Raw genomic sequence first — 10,206 nt, 5'->3', positions numbered from 1 at the left:
ATTCCCATTCTTCTCAATGTTGTCCATAATTTGTCATGATCCACACAATCAAATGCCTTTGCATAGTCAATAAAACACAAGTAAACATCTTTCTGGTATTGTACATACGGTTTTATATAATTGCAGGTTAAGCATGCACAGTATAGGATACAAAGATGGTGGCTCTTACCACATCTCATAATAGTGTTAAATCTCCTCCCGGAGAGTGATTTTTAGTATGTTAATATTCCCTTTTACCTAGATTCAAGCTGTCCTTGAGCTTTTATGGGTCAGCAAACCTCCTTAATATTTGTTATTTTAAAAAAGATACATTTTACTTCTCTTATTTCATTGGGAGGAACATTGTGGAACTCCTCTAAAGTACTTTGCATTCTTTCAAGGAAACTTTGTACATCAGAGGGATACTAGGATTTTGATAGCTAAAGATTTGATCTTTGCAAATCATTTTTGATCTGAATTTGAATTTTATAGTGTCATGAAATCTATTAATGTTATTATATATGAAACATTTATGTTCACAGTAAATATTGAAATCATTTTCCAAGGTGAAATACAGAAAATTGAAGTTTATTCATATTTGACTGCTAACCAGAAGGCTGGCAGTTCAAACCCACCAGCCACTCCTCGGAAGGAACACTGGGCAATCTACTTCCGTAGAGATACTGCCTTGAACACCCACGGAGGGGTTGCTATGACTCAAATAGAATAGACAGCAGTGAGTTTGGTTTTTCTGCTTCCTCAGCATTTTTAATGATAAACATCCATTTTGGATTAGGAATCAATTTAGAAAACATGCTGTTAATCAAACCCAGCTTCAGAATATCAGGAGGTTTTAGAGTGTCTTATTTTGGCAACTGTACTTTTACCAGGAGGAAGCAGATGGAGAATATAAACTTGGTTTCTTTCTTTGTTTTCTTCAATGAATTTAAGTTAGTATCTTATTATATGTTAGAATTTGTCAATAAATCCAAAGAGTGAGAATTTCTGAAATTAATCTTTGAAGCAAATGAACCCCTATTGAGTTCCAGTCCTGAATATTGTGTCGAAGAAGACATTGTAGGTACGTTTGGTTTGAATAAGACCCATTATCAAATTTTAATAGAGAATCACAATTCCCTTATCTTTTACTTATGTCCTGTCTCTCTCTCGGAGAATATCACTGATAACATTATCATTCCTTCACTTCTCTTATAAAAGTTAGAATAGCTTATTAAAATTTTGATATCTACACCTGTTAACTTTTGTCATTTAAGGTTCTTTGGAAACAAGCAATAGAAACTGACTCTGTCTACAAGCAATAAAGAGAATTTGTAAGAAGGATAATGTATCTCACAGATCAGCAGGAGGGGAGGGGCCAGGAAGGTAGGCAGCACGAGTGGGTGGGAGCTCTAGACGTTCCTGTAAAACGATTCAGCTCCAGCAGCCCTTCGCCTCTGTGTATCTTCATTCACACTTCAAGGTCCTCATAGAATTTGCCTGGCTGTATTAGTCAGGTGTGTTATGCCAGTAGTTCAATACATTTTGATGAGGAAATTGGGGCCTTGCAGCTGGGGCAGTTATTTTGAATCGCAGTAGCTACTTGTCCTTTGTACTCAGTGGACCTCTTCAAGTATTTTGTTTTATGAGTACTATTTACGTACTTTTGGGAGCTCTGGTAGCGTAGTGCCTGAGGCACTTGACTGCTAACCAGAAGGCTGGCGGTTCAAATCCATCAGCCATTCCTCGGAAGGAAGATGGGGCAATATACTTCCATAGTGATACTGCCTGGGAAACCCAAGGAGGGATTGCTATGAGTCGGATCCGACTCAACGGCACAACAATAACATTCAAGTACTTTTAGTTTTATATATTGCAACTTTTTATTTTATTTTTTCTAACTCAAGATTTATCATTTCCATTTGAATGTGAGGACATTGTTTGGTGTGAACATGTGTGTGTGGTTTGGGCAGACTTTTTTTTCTTTTAATTAATGTTATATTAGAATTAAAGTTATCATTGATGGTGAATGATGTAATCCTTGAATTAATTTTCAAAACTCATTTTTACAGGGTTCAAGGAGGACTTGAACAATCTTTCTGAACCCTCATTTCCTCATTGGAAAAATGGAATTGATATCACATATTTTACAAAGTTATATTGAGATTTTTGTGATAATATGCATGCAAAGCTTGGCACCAGGAACATATTTTATTTCTAGCCCTTCATTTTTTCAAAATTTTAAATTGTCACAGGCATTTTACTTAGAGTAAAGTAATAGTAGTTCACTAGATTTATATTATGACTGAAAATATAATTTGAGAACAGTTAGAGTCAAGGCCCAAGGCTTTGTTGATCTGTTACTGATGCTTCTGAATTTATGTTAAAAATGATAGTAATGATTACTGACCAATAATTAGAGTTCATACAAAGCTATTTTTAAAAATGCTGAGGAAGCAGAGCTTCATTTATTTACGTGTTTCATTAGAATTATTCCAGTATTTACATGTGACTATATATGTGATTGCTATTCTAGAAATAAACAGTATTTCAGAAAGACTAATGGTCCCATTTTGAAGCATGACAGTCAAGGGTATAAGAGTCTATGGCTGGTGCAAATGGTTAACAAGCTTGACTGTTAACCAAAAAGTTGGAGGTTCAAGTTCACCAAAAGGCACCTTAAAAGAAAGGCCTGGTGATCTTCCGAAAAATCAGCCATTGAAAACCCTGTGGAACAGAGTTCTACTGTGACACCTGTGGCAATTGTTTTATTTTTTACATCTTTTTACTAGTTCAGGATATAATCCTCTCTTTCTCTCTCACTCCTCAGAAGGAAGGTTGGGCAATCTACTTCTGTAGTGATACTGCCTCAGAAACCCAAGGAGGGGTCACTATGAGTCGGATCCAACTCGACAGCACATAACAACAGCATCTCTCTTCTTTTCCCAATCAGTTCTTCCCAACACCACACTCTAAACTGGGAATAAAGGTGCTTTTAGAGTATAATTAAGCACTTGTGCTGCAAAGGTTTAAGAGCACAAGTTTTGAGGAAACACAATCCCAAGTTGGTGTTCTTCTGTCTACCGTGGGTTGTTGTTGTTGTTGCTAGGTGCCATCGAGTCATCTCTGACTCACAGTGACCCTGTGCATAGCAGAATGAAACACTGCCCAGTCTTGTGCCAGCCTCATGATCCTTGCTATATCTGACCCCATCAATGCAGCCACTGTGTCAATCCATCTCATTGAGGGCCTTCCCCTTCCTCATTGACCTTCCACTTTACCAAGCATGATAGCCTTCTCCAGGGAATGGTTCCATCTGACAACATGACCAAAGTAGGTGACACAAAGTCTGGCCTTTCTCACTTCCAAGAAGCATTTCGGCTGCGCTTCCTCCAGGACAGATTTGTTAGTCCTTTTAGCAGGCCATGGTACTCTTAGCATTCTTGTCCAACACTACAACTCAAAAACATAAACTCTTCTTTGGTCTTCCTTATTCATTGTCCAGCTCTCACATGCATAAGAGCAATTGAAAATACCATGGCTTGGGTTAGGCACACCTAACCAGTCTTCAAGGAGACATCTTTGCTCTTCATCACTTGAAAGAGGTCTTTTGCAACAGATTTGCCCAATGCAGTATGTCATCTGATGTCTTGACTGCTGCTTCCATTGGTGTTGATTGTAGAACCAAGTAATATGAAATCCTTAACAACTTCAGTCTTTTTTACCTTCAACCATGAAGCTGTTTATTGGAGCAGTTGTGAGGATTTTTGTTTTCTTTATATTGAGGTGTAATCCATACTGCAGACTGTAATCTTTAATCTTCATCAGTAAGTGCTTCAAGTCATCCTCACTCCCAGCAAGCAGAGTTGTGTCATCTGTGTATTGCAGTTGTTAATGAGTCTTCTTCCAATCCTGATACCACGTTCTTCTTCATATAATCCAGCTTCTCAGATTATTTGCTGAGCATACAAATTGAATAAGTATGATGAAAGGATAGAACCTTGACGCACTCCCTTCTTGGTTTTGAACCATGCAGTATCCCCTTGTTCTGTTTGAATGACAGCCTCCTGATCTATGTACAGGTTCCTCATGAGTACAATCAAGTGTCCTGGAATTCTCATTCTTTTCAATGTTACCCACAATGTGTTATGGTCCACACAATTGAATATTTTTTCATAGCCAGTAAAACATAAGTAAACATCTTTCTGGTATTCTTTGCTTTCAGCTAAGATCCATCTGACATCAGCAATGATATGCTTTGTTGCACGTCCTCTTCTGAATCCAGCTTGCATTTCTGGAAGCTCTCTGTCAATATAACTGTGGGTTGACTATAGCTAATTTACAAAACTCTCATTCTCAGTTACCAGTATAAAAATGAAGAAAACAATAGTATCTCTCTAATGAAGTTTATTTTGAAGAATAAATGGAACAGTGTACTCAAAAATTAACATATGTCTGACTCATTAACCCTCAACACATTTTAGCTATTATTATTGTTATAAAGATTGTCATTTATAACAGGAAATATGCAAAATATATGTTTGCGGCTAATAATACAGAAACCAATATTTGAATAACATTTAGCCTCATTTTTAAATTGATGAAAGGATCAGAGCTATTTTCTTTTCTAACTTGCTGGCTTGTACCTTCCCTAGGCCTGGTGATTGATTATTATATTACAGTGGTTCTGATTGTATTGACAAAGTCTTTGTTATAGTTCAAGAGCAATTTAAAGTCCAGTGTATTTTAACAAAGTTAGAAAAGACAAGGCATAACAACAGTTTCCAGCAATATTGTGGTTAATCAACATGTGACCATTTTTTATTTCATGTACTGCTCTTGACAAATAATTATTATTCTGAGTAAAAATGGGTTTGTATAAACATCTGTGCAGCAGCATAATCAGTCCTTCTGGGGTATTTCATACCAACAGACTGGTGTTTGTGCAGTGCCCTTCCATTGTGGAGTAATAATTGCTCTTTGTAATAATGGTCAGCTCACATTTATCAAGTGACAGCTAAACACTGTACTGATCACATTAATTTCATTATTTCATTTTATGACCTCAAAGTAGTTACTATTGTATTATCTATAGATGAGCAAATGAACTTAGCGAGGTAACTTACCCAAGATCACATGTTAGAATGCCAGAGATGGACCTTGACTGACTGCAGAGCCATTCACAGTGGAAGAGAAAGCATCTTTGGCCAAGATGTGATAACATGTTTTACAAAGTCATTTTCATTGTGATACAAGTTCTTTTTTTCAGCCAGAAATTATCATTGGTAAATGCAGTTTTTCCAGAACATTACAAAGTTGAAATCTATACTGGTGATTTAGTATCAACACATTGGCCAGGTCTCTACTTGAGGAGTCAGCTTGGAGGTGTGACTAGAAGAAAACTTGAGTTCTTATCCCTCAGGGTATTGATATGTATTCTTATCTATTCAACGGGTAATACTTTTTTGATATTTCAGAGAAAGATTTTTGTTTGATATTTCTGTATTTGGAGTTGAAAACACTCCCTGCTCCCCAGACAGAGAAAATAAAGAGCTAGCCATGTGCTGATTGGTTTCTTTAGATGGTATTTTATTCTAATAACTTTGACATATTTGGAATTAATATTAAATCTGTATGGCTTGATAGTGCTCAAATTAGTGAGAGGAAGTAAAAATATTTTTTTCCTGAGGAAATAATCTTTCTTGTCTTCTTGTTATTCACTGCTTTCCTTTTTTTCTTATTCTATTTGGCATGGGAAAAAGGGAGTAATATGTGCTTTTTCATAATGTTGTTGTTGTTGTTATGTGCCATCAAGTCGGACCCAACTCATAGCGACCCCTCCTTGGGTTTCCGAGGCAGTGTCACTACGGAAGTAGATTGCCCCATCTTCCTTCTGAGGAGTGGCTGGTGGGTTTGAACCACCAGTCTTCTGGTTAGCAGTCAAGTGCCTTAGCCACTATGCTACCAGAGCTCCCGCTTTTTCATAATAGGCATTCAAATTTATTCCATTTTAAGAAGAATAATGAATTAATTGCAATGTTTTTATGACTCTTTATCTATCTATCCATATTTACATAAGCATTTCATAAGCTTAACAACAATTTTGTTGTTATTCAGATATTTTGAAGGACATTTTAAAACGTAGTGGCATATGAATTCTAGGATCTAATATACTGTAATTTGTGACTTCTTTTTTTTTTCCTTCCAGTATCTGTATTTAGGCTGAAGGTCCAAGTCAATGACATCATCAGTCGTCAGTACTTGAGTCAAGCAGTTGTAGAAGTGTTTGTAAACTACACGAAGACAAGTTCCACGGTGACTAAAAAAAATGGAGCAGTGTTGATAAACGTACCCTATAAACTAGGGCTCAGCTTAACTATTATTGCGTACAAAGATGGCTATGTGTTGACACCACTGCCTTGGAAGACCGGAAGAATGCCAAGTAAGCACTGAAAAGTTTTGCCTTTACTAAATGTAGAGTTTTTCTCCTGTTTTGGAAATCTCTTGTTCTGGCATAATGAAAATGCTTATGTGAAGTCAATATAAAGAGGCTAGAAGAGAGTGACCATTTGAAGAAAATATAAAGGTGTTTTTCCTTTCATTAGAAAGATGACTGAAGGAATTCTGAGCAAGAAAGGGCTTTGCTATGCCAGGAAGCTTGGCTGCAGGTGGCAGTGTGGGGATTGGCATGCCAAAATCATAAGTAAAAGCAGCGTGGGTCTGATTAAGTGGGGCCAGATGATGGTATTATGAAAATATTAGACAAACATTCTAGATTTATGTGCTAAATAATAAGGCATTTTATGTAGACTCTTGAGCACACTGAGTGTAAGCTGTTTGGAAATGGGATTCACCCAGATGTGTGTTAAGGAATAGGCCAGAAGCCAGGGCTAAAAGGGATTTGGGACACTGGCTAGGAAGCTGTGGCGGTGCTCCTGGTGCACAGTAACAACAGCCTGATGGGAAAGACAGCAACTGAAAATACGAGTGAAAGAAAATAGAGATAGATACTCAATGGCCTCTTCTCACTTTATTTTGACTCTTTTTTCCTCTTCCATCATATTTTACATTTTCTTCCTCTTTTTTTTCAACTTTTTATTGTGATTTGAGTGAAAGTTTACAGAGCAAATTGGTTTCCCATTCAGCAATTTGTACACATTTTGATTCATGACATTTATTGCAGCCCCCGAAATGTAACAAACTCCCCACTTCCTTCCCGCGTTTCCCGTTTCCACTCCTCCTTTCCTGTCCCCTGCTGCCTTCTGAGCTTCATCTCTGGGCGGACACTGCTCTTTTGATCTCGTGTGGATTGTTCTAGGAAGTGAGTGCCTCCCTGGCTCTGTAGTTCCCTTTGTCGGCCTGTCTATTGCTTGGCTGAAAATTGAGCCTTGGGGGGTGAGTGGTCTTTTGTTTATTATACTTAAAAAAGAAACTTTACTTATGACAAAAATATACACACCGAAACGCTCCCTAATACTGTGGTTTGTGCACTTACAGCCCAGTGATAGTGATCACACTCTCCATGCCGTGCGACCTCTTCCTCCTTCGGTTGCAGTCGCTCTTTCCATCACTTTGCTTTTTTCCTCACTTTCCAGGACTTGTTGGAACAGAACTATATTTATCCCAGTTTTTTCCCCCGCATTTAATAAAATGTCTAATTGTGCTCTATTTCACAGTATATTCATCAGTTACACTTTCACTGTTCCCACAAAGCCAAGCAAATATATGGCTATTTGAAGACACTGTTTTAATTACTGGAAAATTAGCTGGTAAGTACAACACTTCTCTGTCTGACATTATGTGAAGTGATTATGATGTAACTGTATTTCACTAATGAATCAACGTTGATTATAACTTGGGAAAAACTTAATCAGGGGTGATTAATCAGGGGTGAGTCTTATTTCACTATAAAACTGTAGTATGAATTTCTTGAATAGGATAATTTTTTCATTTATAATTTTAGCCCCCAAAATAAGAATTTGACTTTTGGAAATAATGGAAAGACATCTTCTATGTTTTATTCCAAGTCACGTCTTTTACCCTTCCTCTGGGAACATTTGTGTTCGGCGAAATTGGGAAAATTATTGAACACCTGTCCCTCAGACCTTTGAGGCTCTCTAGTTTGCAGATCGCCTTCATTCCGACTTCCAGCACTCATCTTGTTGCGGGTGTGGGGTGGCCTGACAACTGGGTAGTTTCAAGTCTGCTGGCAGACCTGACTTGTCCCACTTGCATATCCTGAGGGGGATAATGTAGAAAGCTTTATTTTGAATAAAGACTTAAGTTATAAGTCTTCCAGTTCAGCATTACCAACCATGAAGTTGAGTTTCATCACTACCTCACTCTCCTTAAATGGTCATTAAACCAGGGTGAAGAAATACTGGGCAGCAGAATCAAATATAAAGGCGTGTGATTAAAAAAAAAAAGTGTATGTGTGATTTCTTATAGCAGTCAGTTATGAATTTCAAATAATAATTATATGAGGAAATGTTGGTGATGCTTCAAGATAATTAAATCAAAAATCAAACTCACTGCCATCGAGTCAGTCCTGACTCATAGCAACCCCTCCTTGGGTTTCCAAGGCAGTATCTTCATGGAAGTAGATTACCCCATCTTCCTTCCAAGAAGTGGCTGGTGGGTTTGAACCACCAACCTTCTGGTTAGCAGTCAAATGCCTTAGGCACTATGTCACCAGCTGCTTTTTTAAAGCAAAATATCCTGATCAGTGGTGCTGTACTTAATGTGTATTTGCTTTGTCTATTTATTTATTGAGTTTTCCTTTTTCTAGATGCCAAATCTCAACCAAGTGTTCAGTTTTCAAAAGCTTTAATTAAACTGCCCAACAACCATCATATAAGCAATGTTACAGGCTATCTTACCGTCCTACAACAATTTTTGAAAGTGGACAATTTTCTGTATACAACGGGAATTACTCTCAATAAATCAGGTATTATCTAATTCTTACAGAATGTAATTATTTTTAGTATATTTAGTACATGAAACTTTCAGCAAATACTATTTGAGTTATTTAGGTATATGGTATTTAAATAAGCTTTGGAGGATACATGTCATCTTGAAAAGCAAATATACTTACCAAAATGTTTATAAGCAATTTCTTTTGATGTAAAGAAAAAAATTATACCAGTTGTTGTTGTTGTTGTTTGCCGTCGAGTCGGCCCCGACTCATAGCGACCCCTCCTTGGGTTTCCTAGGCAGTATCACTACGGAAGTAGGATTGCCCAACCTTCCTTCTGAGGAGTGGCTGGTGGGTTTCAACCGCCAACCTTCTGGTGAGCAGTCAAGTGCCTTAGGCACTATGCTTATCAGAGTCTTCTGCATTTCAAATTGATGGAAATTTTATTTACATGGTATTTTGATTCAAAGGAGGTAAACATGGTATAGAAAAATAGTTAGGATTACCATATAACTTTGCAAATTGAAAAAAAAAAAACTCTTAAAAATGAGTATTTGATTCTAAGAAGTTTATACTTATCTTTTCATAACTTGATCTTCTAGTCATTCTTATCAAACTGATCAGAAGATTCAATTGTTATGATATTAAAAAAAGTTACAGGGAGCTACTGCTTAATGGATACAGAGTTTGTGTTTGAGGTGATTAAAAAAAAGTTTTGGAAGTAAATAGTGATGGTTGTGCAATATTTTTAATGTAATTAATGACACTAAAATAGACACTAAAAAATGGTTAAAATGACAAATGGTATCTTTTATGTATTTACAATTCTAAAAAATTCCTAAAAGAAAGCTAGAGATTGGAGTAAATTATTGTAAAATTTCCCTGCCTGTGAGTATTGAGAACATTGCTATGTTGGAGTCAACAGCACTAATATATATATATATATAAAATTGTGATTTGGGTGAAGGTTTACAGAGCAAATTCACTTTCCATACAGCAGTTCGCATATACTTTGTCTCATGATTGACCACAGTTTACCACAGTGCAACAGCTCCCCTCCCACTTCCTCCCCAGAGTTACCTCTTCCCTGTGTCCATCCTTCCATGCACTCCTGTCCCCTGAGTTGTCTTCCTGTGCAAAACAGCCCTTCTTTCTTCCATGATTGTTCTCTCCAAGGAGTGTATCTACTTGAGGTAAGTGTTCAACTCATATGCCTATCTTTTGTTTGGCTGGAAACCACAGGTGTGGGTTCAATTCCAGATCTGAAGGGCAGCTAGGGGCCATAGTCTCAGTGGTTCCACCAGGCTCTATTGGAC

At 37.2% G+C, this 10,206-nt stretch overlaps 1 protein-coding gene across 1 annotated transcript in view; it reads left to right on the top strand.

Annotated features, from left to right (window-relative positions):
* FAM171B (family with sequence similarity 171 member B) overlaps window positions 1–10,206 on the top strand; it is a 63,226-nt gene that overhangs the window by 37,914 nt on the left and 15,106 nt on the right. Inside the window, exons 2-4 of the mRNA XM_007959742.2 lie at window positions 6,185–6,418; window positions 7,653–7,745; window positions 8,765–8,923. Coding sequence (XP_007957933.1) covers window positions 6,185–6,418; window positions 7,653–7,745; window positions 8,765–8,923 — 486 coding nt within the window. The remainder of the gene's footprint in view (window positions 1–6,184; window positions 6,419–7,652; window positions 7,746–8,764; window positions 8,924–10,206) is intronic.

Source organism: Orycteropus afer, unplaced genomic scaffold (genome assembly GCF_000298275.1).
Source record: "Orycteropus afer afer isolate SDZICR_OR568_19922 unplaced genomic scaffold, OryAfe1.0 scaffold00001, whole genome shotgun sequence".
NCBI lineage: Eukaryota > Metazoa > Chordata > Mammalia > Tubulidentata > Orycteropodidae > Orycteropus > Orycteropus afer.
Note: the sequence above shows the minus strand (reverse complement) of the source record. Positions and strands in the feature narration are given on the sequence as shown.